General features: G+C 38.8%; 1 protein-coding gene across 8 annotated transcripts in view; it reads left to right on the forward strand.

Annotated features, from left to right (window-relative positions):
- Window positions 1-18,065, forward strand: part of nrxn3b (neurexin 3b) — a 129,693-nt gene that overhangs the window by 59,299 nt on the left and 52,329 nt on the right. For all 8 annotated transcript variants that reach the window (XR_011979710.1, XM_072679688.1, XM_072679725.1 and 5 more), the window contains 5 exons: window positions 8,283-8,486; window positions 13,876-13,902; window positions 14,789-14,908; window positions 15,150-15,531; window positions 17,821-18,011. Coding sequence is in view for 7 of the 8 variants with exons in the window: in XM_072679688.1 (XP_072535789.1) it covers window positions 8,283-8,486; window positions 13,876-13,902; window positions 14,789-14,908; window positions 15,150-15,531; window positions 17,821-18,011 (924 nt within the window). In the remaining variant the exon portion in view is untranslated. The remainder of the gene's footprint in view (window positions 1-8,282; window positions 8,487-13,875; window positions 13,903-14,788; window positions 14,909-15,149; window positions 15,532-17,820; window positions 18,012-18,065) is intronic.

The raw sequence follows: 18,065 nt of genomic DNA on the forward strand, positions 1-18,065 counted from the left end.
TACCATGTCAACAATAGCAACAAATTGTAACAATAGCAATCACTAACAGCACAGCTATTGCATAGCAATATCCTAGCAAGACCCTAAAAACCAGCAAAAGCATCAGCATCACTACTTAGATCAGCAAAGTAAAACAGCAAGTTTCAAACTTTAAACATGATGCAGATATAGCAAGAAAAGTACACCATTTGCAATGATCTAAGTAAACATAGAACACACAGTTGTTAGTTCATTTTTATTTTCAGTCTTTTATTGGTCACACTGTGTAAACATCCATAGTGCAGAAAAAGAAAGTGAACCTCTGACTTTTCCTAGAGCTAATTGGCAAAAAGGTATTTCGGTTAAGTAAATGAGATACAAAAGGGGCTTAAGCCCTGCTGTTGATCTGCGTAGATTTTTTACTGAGAAAACAATCACTGCCTCACAGTTCATAGCAGTACTGGAGAGTCAACAAAGATCAACTGATCTATGCAGATCAACAGCAGTGCTTAAGCTGCTTGCTGCACCAGGATCCTCACACTCCTCCATAATTTGGTCAAATTCTTTCAAAAAGCTGCTCTTGTCTGGTGCTACTGCTGCTGCTTCCGCCCAGTGGTACTTTTCTGGTGGCTCAGAAGTCTCCAATGCTCCAGCTAATATCATGTAACCATGAAAATGATAGTGGAGAATTATTAAAATATCCCACAATCTGCCTGCTGCTTGCAATGGCATCACTCACACTATGCTGTCCGCACTTGTTTGTTTGTGTTGCACTTGTGTCTTGTATGCACTGTCTATGTTGCACCATGGTCCTGGAGGAACGTTGTTTCGTTTCACTGTGTACTCTGTATGTAGTTGAAATGACAATAAAACCCACTTGACTTGACTTGACTGTGGCAACAGTCACTCATTAATAATGAGCTGCAGTGTATGAACAAAGCAGCCTAAGCTACGCACTCCCATGTTGTCTATTGTCCTTGTCACGTTGCAAGCATTGTCCCTCAGAATGACATGCACTTTGTTCAAAGGAATATGCCACTGATCAAGCGTTTCCCTGATGGCAGTCGAAATTGAGTCGCTGGTGTGTGATCCATGAAAGTTTTTTGCTTGGAGCATTGCGCTGTGAGGCGTAAAACCAGTGGACAGTTAACATGGGGCACATGTTTGAAGCTTTTTTTTTTTTTTACATTTGCACACGTCGTAAAGCTCACTTTTTTTGACATCTTTTAACTGTTCTGATCTGTATCCACGTGCTTTCTTGTACAGTTCTGGCAAATATTTTTGTGACTGTAAATTTTACCTTGGTTCCAGGTGTTTAAGCAGGCAATGAAAGCCTTCTTCTTTGACCAGAACTTTCTCTGATATTTTTGTGGATTTCGTGCTGTCAGTTGATCTTTGCAGTGCGTCCCCCAAAGTTAACTGTTTCGTCTCCTGCTTCTGAGGATAATGCTTTCGATCCCTGATACAGCAAATTTTGTTGATATCGGGACAGATATTCTATCCAAATATCGGATCAGTGCATCCCTAGTTTGCATGTAGAGTGTGTGATGTTCGAGTGTGGGGTGTGTGTTTGTGGAGTGTGCAGTGTATGTGTATTGTGTGTTTGTGTTGTGGAGTGTACAGTGTGTGTGTATATATATGGGTATGGTGTGTGTGTGTGATGGGGACTGTGCCTTGTATGTTGATTGTGCTGTGTGTGGTGCAGAGTGTTTGGTGTTTGTGGAGTGTGGTGATCCAAACTAGTAAAAAGTATGTTCACCCACTAATGAATTTTGCCCAAGATATAAATATTCAGTGCCTACTGCTCAAGTCAAGGTTTTTGACCTCAGGAATCTGGTGGCAGCCTTCTTTTTCCTGCCACATCCAGTTAGCATAGCCAGTGTTCCTTTAACTCTGAACTTGCAAACTTTGCTTCCAACTCTATATCTAGGAATAGTCATGTAGAAAATTGACAGCATGTAGTGTGAAGTCATGTAGAAAATTGACAGAGCTTTAGAACTTGAGAGAGAAGGAGAACTCTTTCTCTCTCTCCTTCTCAGAACTTGCTGAGAAGGAGAGAGAGAGAAAGAGAGAGGCTGAAGGAGAAGGACTGATTTTATTCTGTTCCCAGTATATATGCTGATAAAAGAGGGGGCTGGGCTTTGGAATCAACAGGTTACAAAACAGCATCACAAAGCAGTTTTGTAGAAATTAGGGTCCAGGTCTTCTGGGAAAAGTGGAAGAAAAGACCTATAAGCAAGAGATACCTCAAAAGAAAAAGCTAAAGAGAAATCCATCCTTTTCTGGTTTAATAGAGATCAAGTAGTACAGTGAGAATCAACAGATGATTGATGATTGTAAAGAGACCAATGGTTGAGACTGAGAATTGTTTTTATGATTGGGCTTCATATGTTTTGGGTTGTTTCAGTGCTATATAAACTCAAAGCAAGCAGGCGGTTTGTAATTAGGACTACAGTTAGTCATTGAAGTTGATTTAGCAATGTAATTTATGGAAAAAAAGTTAAAAACTCTTTAGTCAGTAATTAATCAGAGGAAAAGTAGTATAATATTACTACCATACAAGTGTTATTCTCACAGATTGCAGTGGGCTTCAGTTTTTTCAGTTTTATCAGTTTTAGCAATAAAAGAGAAAAAATTGTCAGGAAAGTGACCCAGGCAAAACCTTATCAAATTTAACATGCAGAGTAAAGTAAATATCAAATAGAATATATATAAAATAGAAGAATAAATATTGTTAATAAAATAAAATGAATGAAAACTATACATATAGTAACTAAAACATACGAGGGTCAAATAAAATCAAACTGAAGTTAAACAAAACAGTTGCAAGCTGACTGGAGCTGTTTACAGACTAAAAGTTTAACATGATTTAGGGACACAAACGTTCCTGTAATTAATTTCAGTTTGAAGGTGCAACACAGCTAAAAGCAGATTATCCCAGTTCAATGCTGAAGAGTAATCCAATTACTGGAATGTACCTGATGAGCATTTGCATTATTTACTTAATGCAATGTTGTAGTGTATAATGGCATATGATCATTGAGTCATGTATGATAAGCTAATGTGTTTCTCAGTGCAACCAGACACTGTTTTAGATTCAGGAAATCCAAGGTTTTGCCTCTGTTTACCTGTGAGCAATTAATTAGGATTCTGTCATAATACTTTTTCTTGAACACATGGATTCCACAAGATGTAGAAAACATCTATTCAAAATTCTATGCTGATCTATGCTGACACACATTTACTGCACTTAGCTGCACTTTCACACTAATGTCCTCAAAAAAAATGCTGCACTGACCCTGAAATAATTGTGCTAAACTAAATAGTCTGAAAATTACGAAAATATAATGCGACTAATTAAAAAATTATAATTCTTCCCCATATAACAAGTTACGCTGCCTGAGTGTGCCATTTTGTTTATATATTTTGTGTCATGTTCATATTTATATTATTGTTAAGCAAAAGCAACCATAATAACTAACAGTCGAAAAAAGCTTCTGTACAACTTAATGTTCTAATATGATGACATAATTGATGTTGGCAATGTAAAGAGAGTAAAATCAAAGAAAACAGCATACAGCATAATTAGTCAATTAGATAGATTATTATGTCTGCAAATTATTTTTTACTTTGAAATTATGCTTCTAATTAGGAATTCTGCAGAATGTGCAGAATGTACTGTCTGACTTTAGCCATAAAGTCACAAGAGCAGCCATAGTCATCATCGCTCTGTTCTACTCTCTCTCACTCTGTCTTTCTTTTTTTAAAGTCAGCGATGTAGACATCTAGGAAACCTTGAGTGGTTCTCCACTCAAGTGTGGAAGTGTAAAACAAGCTACAGTAGCTTAAACACAGGGATTTGTAGTGTATCCTAAGTTGGCAAACTGGACTGGTGACTGATTTTTTTTGAGCGAAGCACATAAAAAAACAGTTTATGCTAATACACAGTGTATGTGAAGGCAAAAAGGGTATGCAAGAAATTTACTTAAAAAAAAAAAACCAAGGCAGCACAGAATTCAAAGTGCACTGATCACAGATTCCCCTCAGGCTGTGACTGTTTGGCTACTTTAATACTTTAATACTCCATCATGTCACATGATGAGGATTACTTGTGGATAATGTTGCCTAAAGCTTCTTAAGTGCAGTGGAACCATTCCCAACAGACAGAGGGAGCGAGTGAAAGAGCATCTGAGAGAATTGATGGGGCAAGTGGGTCATTCCTTTTCAAATAAATGCAGTATGACACATGTTTATTGTCGTTTTGCAAACTCTCTGAGCATCACCACGATGCAGCCCTAATTGAACTATGTAATGTAATAGTAACTTCGTTGCCCCATTTTAAAACACCATCTGTCACTTACATTGTGGAAATATTTCATGTTAAATGGACCAATAGAAATAGTTCAAAATTACAAAATAGATACATTTGTTAAGAGAAACAAAGACTAAAAAGGGAAACCTGTTGTCTGGTCAACATTGGATATAAAAAAAACAAAAATGACAACAAAAGCATGAAGAAATGCATGTACAGGAAGAAATGATTTAAGCCATTACCACACTAACATATTTCTGTATGTTACTACAGCTTTACTATTGTATATTGAATATATTCTTACCGTATAACCTGTATACACCATATTACCGTAGATCTGCAAAGCACTGTGGTCAAAATTCAGTGAATTCTACAGTAAACATACGTTTTCAGAAGAAAAATAATCCATCTTTGCTAATGGCACCTTTTTCATTATTTCCAAGTAAGATACTAGTTTTTATTGTCACACAGACAGAAGGACATCTCCATAACTCCTCTATGACTATATAAACAGAGAAATGCTAGTGTCTGTTACTAGCCACGCCTTTTTCCAGCTTGTATCTTTCAGCTGGTAACTAGTCAGTTTGTGAAGATTTAGTAAACTGATACCAAGTGTGAGAAGTGGTGTTGGAAACTTTATTTCCTTCAATTTATACGTGTAGAGAATAATAAGGAACTTGGACTTGACTCTTCCTGCCACCGTTCTATGGTACTGCATTGCTATGGAACACTAGATTCGCTACACAGGGAGAGAGAGAATATAGAAAGACCCACCTTACTTACTAGTACACTAGTGCGCAGTACCAAAATAAGCAGTTTGTACATTAAATGTTGTTACATGGCATCTGCAGTTCAGCATAGCTGTGTAACATTACTGGATAAATGTTTGTGTGTGTCCCATACAGTGAGGAAAATAAGTATTTGAACACCCTGCGACTTTGCAAGTTCTCCCACTTAGAAATCATGGAGGGGTCTGAAATTTTCATCTTTGGTGCATGTCCACTGTGAGAGACATAATCTAAAAAACAAAAACTGGAAATCACAATGTATGATTTTTAATAATTGATTTGTGTGTTACTGCTGCAAATAAGTATTTGAACACCTGCCAATTAGCAAAAATTCTGGCCCTCAAAGACCTGCTAGTCTGCCTCTAAAAAGTCCACCTCCACTCCACTTATTATTCTAAATTAGAAGCACCTGTTTGAGGTCGTTAGCTGCATACAGACACCTGTCCACCCCACACAATCAGTAAGACTCCAACTACTAACATGGCTAAGACCAAAGAGCTATCCAAAGACACCAGAGACAAAATTTTAGACCTCGACAAGACTGGAAAGGGCTACGGGGCAATTGCCAAGCAGCTTGGTGAAAAAAGATCAACTGTTGGAGCAATTATTAGAAAATGGAAGAAGCTAAACATGACTGTCAATCTCCCTCGGACTGGGGCTCCATGCAAGATCTCACCTCATGGCATATCGATGATCCTAAGAAAGGTGAGGAATCAGCCCAGAACTACACAGGAGGAGCTGGTCAATGACCTGAAGAGAGCTGGCACCACTGTTTCCATGGTTACTGTGGGTAATACACTAAGACGTCATAGTTTAAAGTCATGCATGGCACGGAAGGTTCCCCTGCTTAAACGGCACACGTCCAGGCCCGTCTTAAGTTTGCCCATGACCATTTGGATGATCCAGAGGAGTCATGGGAGAAAGTTCTGTGGTCAGATGAGACCAAAATAGAACTTTTTGGTCTTAATTCCACTCGCCGTGTTTGGAGGACGAAGAATGATGAGTACCATCCCAAAAACACCATCCCTACTGTGAAGCATGGGGGTGGAAGCTTTGGGGGTGTTTTTCATGCTTTAGGGGTGTTTTTCTGCACATGGGACAGGAAAACTCCACTGAGAGGATGACCGGGGCCATGTATTGCAAGATTTTGGGGAACAACCTCCTTCCCTCAGTTAGAGCACTGAAGATGGGTCATGGCTGGGTCTTTCAACATGACAATGACCCAAAGCACACAGCCAGGATAACCATGGAGTGGCTCCGTAAGAAGCATATCAAGGTTCTGGAGTGGCCTAGCCAGTCTCCAGACCTAAACCCTATAGAAAATCTGGCGCTATATAACCCTATAGGCGCTCCTGAACTTACTTGACTCGAGAGTTGAGGGAACAGCTGCCGAACCCAAAAGACTAAACCGATACGATCACGGGGCTCATGGTAAGAGTAATTAGAGTAATGATGGTTAATAGTGGTAGTATTAATAGTGTCAAATTTAGATTTAGATTTAAAGTCCATTTAGGTTTTAACATGGTTATTAAGCAGGTAGCAGTGGTAGGAGGGTGCGCTGCTGGTCTGGCATGGACGGTGGTGGGGGGCGGGTCTGCTGGTCATACTGGTAAGTGGCAGCTGGTCTGACACAGGTAGAGAGGACCTTAGCTTTCCGGCTATGCCGCCGAGATGTCACCCATTCGCATATTTGGGCTCTAACAATGAAGGCGGGGGGGGGGGGGGGGGGGATGCTAGCTCTCCCTAAGGCATCCGGGGCTGCTATCAGCGACTTTTGCTCTCCACCCTTTAGTAAACCCATGATGCACAGCACTGTGTAAAAAGGGTCTAGTTTAAACATGCTACACTTTGTACACTCAAAAGCCCAGCAACCACCATAATAAAGCAGGGACTTACCACTTACAGTTGATTGGGCACAAAAAACTATGATGCAATAAAAGACTAAACAGATATATAAAAATAAGTTAGAAAGTGGAGTCTTTGTTCATCCCAAGGTTCCTTTCTCCTGCTCTGAAGCAGTTTTTTCTTGCCACTGTTGCCTTGCTCATTGGAGTTTTTCTTGCTCACTGGAGTTTTTTATGTTTTGTTGATCTCTTGTCCTCTTACTGATTCCTGTAAGGCTATACAAATAAATTATACAGCCCTTAATATGGTGAGCCCTCCATGTGAATGTGCAAACGGAGGTGGAGTGTATAGGTGGGGTAAGTATGATTAAGAACATTAAGAATAATAACTGTGAATGTGGAGACAGATAGTTCAAAAACTAAATCAAAACTATTTGAACACTGCAGTTGTTTTTTTTCCACAAATTTTAGCCCTTTTTTTCCTTTTTTTGGGTTGAATGTTTCATTAAAGCACTGTAACAGTGTCACAGTAAAGATGCAGTGTAAAAGTACGTCAGTCATGTGTACTTGAGCATTATAAAGTGCATATATTATGTTAGGACAAAGAACAGAGAATAGATGTTTGTGCACCCTGGGTTGTTTTCTTGTTCATCTCTTGTTTTAGGGATTCTTCCAAGGGTTTTTATGTCTATGAGATTTTTGGGCCATCTTGCATGCACTGCTTTTTTGAGGTCTATCTATTTTCAGTGATGTTTAGATTGAGGACCATGAGGGCCGAAGATTGTAGTCAATTATGTCCTTGGTGATGTAGACAGTGATACTGTTGTTCCAGAAGCTTCCAGTGCCGTGGGGGATTTTGGATCCAAAAAAGTTCTCCTCTCTGAAAGTTTGGGTCTTATATTGTTTTAATTTATGATCCTGGAAGCTGTGGTTGTTTAGAAATTGCCCTAAGAGACATTCTTGACTTGTGTCCTAAAGTCATCTTCACCTGCACTGAACTGGTCTTTTAACTCAATTTGGTCTTTTTAGATTTTTTCATCATAATGTGTGTTGGTCAGTTAGATGCATGCTGTCAAACAAATCCTTATAAGCTAAAGCTACCAGCCAGTAAATCATGATCACTAACAGGAAGTTAAGAGGAACTTTCTGAACCATGGAATGAAAAATCTTAATGATTCTATGTATTTTTGTGACACTTTATGTAAATTTGTAATCAGTTGAACTAAAAGTATTAAAATTGTTGCAATAGTTCATAAGACTTAAGTAGTTAAAGATGTAGTGTAATAATATCCTTGAGATTGTTTGATAAAAAGCCCATGTGTTAAATAATTTGTATGCTGTGCGCTCTGTTATTTTCAGAGGCATCTATTCTGAGCTTTGATGGCAGTATGTACATGAAAGTGGTGCTGCCCAATGTCATGCACACAGAGGCGGAGGATGTGTCTCTCCGCTTCATGTCTCAACGTGCCTTTGGCCTTCTAATGGCTGCAACTTCCCGCAATTCAGCGGACACGCTACGGCTTGAACTGGATGCGGGACGTGTGAAACTCACAGTCAACTTAGGTAATGCCTCCGTCTGTTTCTCCTGTTCTTTTTTTATTCTCTCTGTTTTATTTCCTTGTCCTTTTCTTTTTATCTCTTTCAGTGCATCATTTTTCTCATCTTGCATGAATGTTTTTGCTAAAAGTTTCGTCTTGCATTTTGCAACCCTGCTGATTAGTGTGGACAGACAAACTTTCATCGCTCTAACACTTCTGACTTCATGATGTTTTGCATCATTTTCATGTGCATTACCATTTAATACTATTTTAAAAACAGGATATATGTTAAGGAGAAAGGTGCAGCACCTAAACAAGCATTAACTAAGTATGCAAAAAAAATGCACTATGTACTAGTATTTAATAGGTAAACAATCAGGAAGTAATAGTAATTTTATGGTATATACTTTATTTAGTATTTGTAAAAAATATACATACATACTTGTGTCTAGTAACGCATCTTAAAACTACCAGGTATGTACAGCAGTACTTATTCAGATGTTAATTGTCATGGTGTGTGCGGCCAGACATGACGGAATGAACACTCGTAGAGATGGAACTAAGCAAGGTTTTATTGAAACACAACAGAGAAACAAAAGAGGGTGCTATGAAAACAATGAGCAGCACTCTAAGGGATAGAACTGAAACAAAATGTGACAACATTCTCTTCATTCAACATTCAACTTTTATCAACCTAAATGGCGAACACAACAAACCTGGGACTGTGAGGAGCAGGGAGCGAAAGGGAATGAGCAGGAGATAAGAGATATAAACTAGGGAAAGGGACAAATGAAAACCACAAGCCTAGCTTGGGATCCAGGGGAAACTAGAACTGAGAACCAAAGCCACGCTCTGTGAAAACAAAAGGGGTTGCCGGAGCACCAGCTGCCTGAACTGGATAACAAAGCAAGCCCAACCTGAGTATGCCATGACTGCCTCGTGGGCTTGAGCTGCCAAGGAGCATGAACTGGAAGCGACATAGCGCACTTGCCTCTAGAACCAGACTAGGAGATAACTCGAACCAGATCAGAATACCAGCCAACATGAACACACATGGAGACACATGGAGTCAATTCACGGCAGTGAGTCTCTGTAGGGAGGCTCCTTAAATGCTCCCAGTCCCAGGTGCAACTCATGAACACAAAATGAACACAAACGAACCAGAAATGAGGCGGACGTACTTATATGGGCCTGTGGGCGGAGGGAGGGCGTGATAACGAGGGCCTGACATTAATGATAATTATTTAGAATTTGCAAATAATACATGCATATTTAGCAAGTGCATATACAATGGAGGAAATAAGTATTTGATCCCCCACTGATTTTGAAAGTTTGTACTCAGACAAATAATTAAACAGTCTATCATTTTTATGGTAGCTTCATTTTAACAGTGAGAGATGGAATATCAAAAAGAAAATCTAGAAAATAAAATATTATTTAAATAAAAAATAATTTGCATTTCATTGAGGGAACTAAGTATTTGATCCCCTAAAAACCATGACTAATGTTGGCTCCCACAGACCACTGACACGCCCTAATCTCAGTGAAGTCGTTACCTGCATGGGAGATACCTGTCCCAAATTGCCACCTGTGTAAAAGGCCACCTGCCAAGAGACTCAGTGACACTCCAACATCTCCACCATGGACAAGACTAAAGAGCTGTCTAAAGATGTCAGGGACAAAATTGTTGACCTACACAAGGCTGGAATGGGCTACAAAGCCATAAGTAAGAAGCTGGATGAGAAGGTGACAACTGTTGGTGCAATTATTCGGAAGTGGAAGAAGTACAACATTACTGTCAATCGACCTAGGCCTGGAGCTCCATGTAATTCGCTCTTTGTAATTCGAACATAATACAGTTTTTACCCATTGCATACACACAAACATGGAACTATGCACACAGTTCTAAAAAAGTTCCTTTTTAATTACCACACATTATTTTACATTTATACCACACATTATTTTACAGTTCTTTTACCTCAGTTTTACAATGCACTCACTTACCAATGACACGTACCAATTAACATGCAATGAAATTGTACACTTCCATCTTCTGGAGAATTAAAAGAATCACAAAGTGGAAAAAGGTACTGATTATGTACTCAATGGTAGATACCCAGGGTTTTCTGGTGTCATTTCTAAAAGGCAGCAGTGGCTTAAAAAAAAAAAAAGTACAATATGTATCAGTACTAGATATTTAACATTAACATCTGAATAAGTTCTGATAGATGTACAAGGTAGATTTCGATATGGTACTGTTGTCTTAATAAGTATGTACCATACATTTACTATTACTAAAATAAAGTGCTACCAAAACCTCTGTGGTAGAATCTGTCTGATATTTGCATTAGTGTGTACACTCTTAAATGCATTGTATTGCAAGTATTGCTTTTTGGACCTCGCTATCAAGAGGTCCCTGAGTACTGGTTTGAGGGCCAGTGCCTTACAGGGCATTTCAGTGGATAATTATTCAAAGGAATACACCAGCCTCTATGAAATGAATCTGTATATCCCTCATACAGTGGGGGAAAAAAGTATTTAGTCAGTCACCAATTGTGCAAGTTCTCCCACTTAAAAAGATGAGAGAGGCCTGTAATTGACATCATAGGTAGACCTCAACTATGAGAGACAAAATGAGGGGGAAAAAATCAGAAAATCACATTGTCTGATTTTTAAAGAATTTATTTGCAAATAATGGTGGAAAATAAGTATTTGGTCAATAACAAAACTTCATCTCAATACTTTGTTATATATCCTTTGTTGGCAATGACAGAGGTCAAACATTTTCTGCAAGTCTTCACAAGGTTAGCACACACCGTTGCTGGTATGTTGGCCCATTCCTCCATGCAGATCTCCTCTAGAGCGGTGATGTTTTGGGGCTGTCAGCGGGCAACACAGACTTTCAACTCCCTCCAAAGGTTTTCTATGGGGTTGAAATCTGGAGACTGGCTAGGCCACTCCAGGACCTTGAAATGCTTCTTACGAAGCCACTCCTTTGTTGTCCTGGCAGTGTGCTTGGGATCATTGTCATGCTGAAAGACCCAGCCACGTTTCATCTTCAATGCCCTTGTTGATGGAAGGAGGTTTGCACTCAAAATCTAACAATACATGGCCCCATTCATTCTTTCATATACACGGACCAGTCGTCCTAGTCCCTTTGCAGAGAAACAGCCCCCCAGCATGATGTTGCCACCCCCATGCTTCACAGTTGGTATGGTGTTCTTTGGATGCAACTCAGCATTCACTCTCCTCCAAATACAGCGAGTTGTGTTTGTACCAAACAGTTCTGCTTTGGTTTCATCTGACCATAAGACATTCTACAAATACTCTTCCAGAACATCCAAATGCCCTCTAGCAAACTTTAGACGCGCCCGGATATGTACTGGCTTAAGCAGGGGAACACGTCTGGCACTGCAAGATCTGAGTCCCTGGCAGTGTAGTGTGTTACTGACAGTAGCCTTTGTAACGTTGGTCCCAGTTTTCTGCAGGTCATTCACTAGGTCCCCCCGTGTGGTTCTGGGATTTTTGCTCACCGTTCTTGTGATCATTTTGACCCCACGGGCTGAGATCTTGCGTGGAGCCCCTGATCGAGGGAGATTAGCAGTGGTTTTGTAGGTCTCCCATTTTCTGATTATTGCTCCCACAGTATATTTCTTCACACCAAGCTGCTTGCCTATTGCAGATCCAGTCTTCCCAGCCTGGTGCAGGTCTACAATTTTGTTTCTGGTGTCCTTCGACAGCTCTTTGGTCTTCACCATAGTGGAGTTTGGAGTGTGACTGAGGTTGTGGGCAGGTGTCTTTCATACTGTATAATGTACAAACAGGTGCCATTAATACAGCCAGAAATCTTGCTTGTTTGTAGGTGACCAAATACATATTTTCCACCATTATTTGCAAATAAATTCTTAAAAAATCAGACAATGTGATTTTCTGATTTTTTTTTTCTCATTTTGTCTCTTATAGTTGAGGTCTGCCTATGATGTCAATTACAGGCCTCTCTCATTTTTTTAAGTGGGAGAACTTGCACAATTGGTGACTGACTAAATACTTTTTTTCCCCACTGTATGTAGTGTATGGTCACTTACCACAGCCAATAAACCTTTTTCTCTTCACAGTTTCTGTTCTTTGTGCAGGAAATAGCATTTAAATTTCTATTGTGATAAACAACATTGTGCAAAAAAAATGTGGTAGATAATTTGACAGAGTATTTCCATAAAAAATGTCTATATTTAAACATTCATAGGAAACCTAAGGTGAGACTTTTATTATGTCACTCCAAAGAACTTTTGTGGCATCTTATTTTAGGTGTATACCTATATGTTTATTGAAGTGGTATTTGATTGGTAATTATTATTTTACAACAACAACAATTTGCTTTTCTGCCATTCTAGCAAGCAAATTACTCCTCATTTCCATTCCCTACTCTTGCTAGCATCATCCATGCCTTGTTTAAAGATGGTACTCACCCCTTCAAAGGCCTTTAGCCTGTGGCCCGTAAGGCAAACAGCCCAGTACCAGAGTACCCAGCTCACTGGCAGCTGGTGACCAAAGCAGAATCTCTCTAATCTCTTTACTCTTGCAAGCACACACACACACACACACCGACAACAACATTTTGTCTTAGCTCCTCTGTTAAAACTTAGTTTTAGTTTTGTTTTATGTGATCAGCAGCATCACTGATTCTAAAATGTTTAACTTTACTTTAACACATTTAATGCATAATCACTCACATATTCAGCACTCATCATATGACTAAAATCTATTGTGCTGTCTGTTTTAGTCTATATGTTGTTTCTATTTTGACCATTTCTATTTGACCATATATTGACCACTGTGTGGTGCTGGTGCTTATTGGACTGAGGCTGTTCTCTCCCCATCTTTCTGCTGAGGTTGACGGCGCATGACAGGACTGGCCATTTAGATCATAACCTAAAATACAGAAAAGATTATAGTCCATCTTATCAGATCAACCATTAGTCACCTGTTTTAGACATCCCAATAAAGTACATTTTTTTGGTTTCAATAATTGAATGTTGTAACTGGCAGAGAACAACTTGGTTTGATGTTGCAATTGGATCATTTAAGCAAACCTATTTAAGTTTCATTAGAAGTGAAATGTTTATGATGAGATCAAAATTACCACATTTTACAGTTGACTTATGTTCATCTAACCTTATTCAGATATTATTATATTACTCAAACTCTCACATTACCAATTAATCAAGATTGGAAAGATAAAAACCAAAAATTATCAATTAAAACTTATTAGCTAGAAAATGGAGTGTGGATGCTGATCCAAAATGGCCACTGTCACATGTGCCCGTCCCCAGAGAGGTGGAGTTACTGTTACTGGATGTCTGCAGCCATACCTTGAAGGATGCGATTTCATCTGTCACTTATTCTTCCCCATCTAGATTGTGTCAGGATAAACTGTAATGCCAGTAAGTTTGTGCTCTATTTATTACCCTTCAAATTGCTTTATGTTTGCCGTGTGCAAAATAGAGTAGTGAGGTAATGTAGAAAATGGAAATATTTATATAGCTTAGATTATCATATTTGTTGCAGGAAGCACATGATCATAGGGATGCTTTTGTGCTAGGAATACACTGATATATGTATATACTTACTGGGCTGATGCTGTCAATTGTGATTTGCAAATTCTCAGACAGCATTATAGTAATGTAAATCTGTTATCTTTAACAGATTACATTTGTTCATTGGGAATTTAATTTAATGAACACTTTGGATTTTAATTGAACAGGTGGTAATCTTAAACACTTATCACCCTATACCACTGGCTAACTATTATATTATATTTTAGTACTGGTATTGTTATAGCTTATATTGGTATAGATGCATTTGCATAGATATGTTACGTTTGTGCATTTATTTGATAGCATGTCTATATGTCTGTCAATTCTGCATTTATTGTTAGACTCCATTTATTTATAGACTGGAACTTATAAATGTCTTGCTTATATGTCAAATTGAAATAATCTTTAAACTCTACACTTGTCATGAGCAAAAGCAGTTGAAATTCGTATTAAATGTATTTTATTATATAAAAAAATCCATTTTACAGCCAAATGGTAATACATTTGGAAGGGTAATGTTTGTTAATACAATATAAACAGAATAAAAGAGCAGGTGCTTAATTGAAATTTACATTGACTCAGTTTTAGATCGGCTTGACACAATCACAGTTGAGCATTAGTTAGTAAAAGAGGTTTGACATTTTGAAGCAAATAAATAAAGGATTGAGTTAAACTCATTCTGTAGAGCTATTGTGTTTTGTATAATTTTTCACTAACCTACCATCATTGTCAGGTAAAGGCCCTGAGACACTTTATGCTGGGCAAAAGCTGAATGACAACGAATGGCACTCAGTCAGAGTGGTGCGACGCGGTAAAAACTTCAAACTCACAGTGGATGAGGATGTTGCTGAAGGTAACAGTGTACAACCACTGGTTTTAAATATAACAAAAGAGTTGCATGCAGTGTTGACTGGACAAGCTTTTTAAACTTTTTCTTTTAGTCTTTCACGTGTATTTGAACAGTGTATTTGAACATTTTAATTTAAAAAATGCTGATACAAGTAATACAAAAAAAATCAGTTTAACATTTTTACACACACTCTATCTGTGCCTTTCTCTCCCTCTCTCTCTCTCTCTCTCTCTCTCTCTCATAGGTCAGATGAATGGTGATCACACACGGTTGGAGTTCAGTAATTTGGAAACAGGTATTCTGACAGAGCGCCGCTTTGCCTCATCAACACCTTCCAGCTTCATCGGCCATCTGCAAAGCCTCACGTTCAATAGCCTACTGTACATAGACATGTGCAAGAATGGAGACATAGAGTTCTGTGAGCTCAATGCTCGCTTTGGCCTGCGCTCTATTGTGGCAGACCCAGTGACCTTTAAAACCAAGGGCAGCTACCTGGGTCTGGCAACGCTGCAGGCCTACAGCACCATGCACCTCTTCTTCCAGTTCAAAACCACATCTGCTGATGGCTTTATTCTGTTCAATAGTGGAGATGGCAGTGACTTTATTGCTGTGGAGTTGGTTAAAGGGTGAGTAGAAAAAGAAAAAGTGGCCTCTATTGTTGAAGTACAATGGTTTGCAGCATGCTGTGCTTTAGACTGCATTACTCTAAATTATGTGATCCTTATTTAAAAATGTATATCCAAGGATTAAACGCTTTCAAATGACTGCAAAGTTCTGTGCTCAGTTTATTAGGTCTGCAATTATTGGCCATATTACGTTTATTTACATTATTGATGTGTTTATATTATAGATGATATGATTTTGAAAGTTTGTACTCTGACAAATAATTAAACAGTCTATGATTTTTATGGTAGCTTCATTTTAACAGTGAGAGATGGAATACCAAAAAGAAAATGAAATAATATTTAAATAAAAAATAATTTGCATTTCATTGAGGGAACTAAGTATTTGATCCCCTAAAAATCATGACTAATGATTAATCATGACTCATGATTAATGTTGGCTCCCACAAACTACTGACACGCCCTAATCTCAGTGAAGTCGTTACCTGCATGAGAAACACCTGTCCCAAATTGCCACCTGTGTAAAAGGCCACCTGCCAAGAGAGTCAGTGACACTCCAATATCTCCACCATGGGCAAGACTAAAGAGCTGTCTAAAGATGTCAGGGACAAAATTGTTGACCTACCCAAGGCTGGAATGGGCTACGAGGCCATAAGTAAGAAGCTGGATGAGAAGGTAACAACTGTTGGTGCAATTAATCGGAAGTGGAAGAAGTACAACATTACTGTCAATCGACCTAGGCCTGGAGCTCCATGCAAGATATCACCTCATGGAGTTTTATTGATCATAAGAAAGGTTGTTTAAAATGGTTTGAATCCTGCAGTGCATGCAAGGTTCCTCTGCTCAAGAAGGCTTATGTCCAGGCCCGCCTCAAGTTCGCCAATGAACATATTAATGACTCCGAGAGAGACTGGGAGAAGGTACTGTGGTCAGATGAGACCAAAATTGAGCTCTTTGACCTCAACTCAAATCGATGTGTTTGGAGGAAGAAAAATACAGAATATGACCCTAAGAACACCATCCCCACCGTCAAGCATGGTGGTGGAAGTATTATGTTTTGGGGGTGTTTTTCTTTTAAGGGCACAGGCCAACTTCACCGCATCAACAGGAAGATGAACGGGGCCATGTATCGCAAAATCCTGGATGACAACCTCCTTGCCTCTGCCAGGGCACTGAAAATGGGTCGTGGATGGGTCTTCCAGCACGACAACGACCCAAAACATACAGCCAAGAAAACAAAGGAGTGGCTCCATAAGAAGCATATCAAGGCCATGGAATGCCCTAGCCAGTATCCTGACCTCAATCCCATAGAATATCTATGGAGAGATGAAGCTTCACGTTTCCACATGCACGCCTAAAGACCTTAAGGATTTGGAGATCATCTGCAGAGAGGAGTGGGCCAAAATTACTCCTGAAGTGTGTGCAAACCTTATAAAAAAAACTACAAGAAACATCTGATCAGCTGTTTGCCAACAAGGGTTTTGCCACCAAGTATTAAATGATGTTTTACTAGGGGGTCAAATACTTATTTCCTTCAATGAAATTCAAATTTTTTTTTATTTCTCATTTCATGTAATTAATTTAAATGTTTTTCTTTTGATATTCTATGTGTCACTGTTTAAATAAAGCTGGCATAAAATTATGAGACGTTTTATTTTTTTTTTTTTATTAAAACTTTTAAAGTCAGTAGGGTGTCAAATACTTATTTTCTCCACTGTACATACAGCATTTGTTTAAAAGCAAGTTGCACCTTGACTAGAAGCTTTTGCTCTTCTTAATTAAACTGGTCACATTTGTTTAATTGTGTTGGTTTCCTGGCACAGATCTGACCTTTCACATATTGGAAGTCAGGAACTTGGTAGATCCATTTCAAAAGCTTAATGTTAGTGTGTTTTATCCATTCCACAACCACCTTTGATGTGCGTTAAGCTGTTCAGTATTGTTACAGAAGTTCATACTGCATTAAACTCACATGCTTTTTGAGGCTGCAGCTTAGGGCCCAGCCACCAGGAGGCCTTTCTTATGAGCATGATTGTAAATAGAATAATATTAAAAGCACATGAAAAATATTTTAATGACAGATTTGTTTTTCTGTTTGTGTTTTTCATGTTTTTTTGTTATGTTGTTGTTATGTTGCACATAACAGAGTTCGGATATATATATATTAATGTAGTACACACTAAAGCGCTGGGTAGAATATTAACAGGTTCTTTTTAACAAGTGGCCTCTCTTAATTCCCTTATGTGTGCATGTGTTAGATGTTAGAATGCATTTTATTATGTGTTCTCTCAGGTACATCCACTATGTCTTTGACCTGGGAAATGGACCCAGCCTGCTCAAGGGGAACAGTGATGGCCCTCTCAACGACAACCAGTGGCACAGTGTGGTCATCACTCGAGACACTACCAACACGCATACTCTCAAGGTGGACACCAAATCGGTCAGCCAAGTGGTCAATGGTGCTAAAAACCTTGATCTGAAAGGTAAAGCATGAAACCTCATGAATCTCAGTATTTATGAAACATACACCTTCCCAT

The sequence above is a fragment of the Salminus brasiliensis genome, chromosome 1 (genome assembly GCF_030463535.1).
Source record: "Salminus brasiliensis chromosome 1, fSalBra1.hap2, whole genome shotgun sequence".
Lineage (NCBI taxonomy): Eukaryota > Metazoa > Chordata > Actinopteri > Characiformes > Bryconidae > Salminus > Salminus brasiliensis.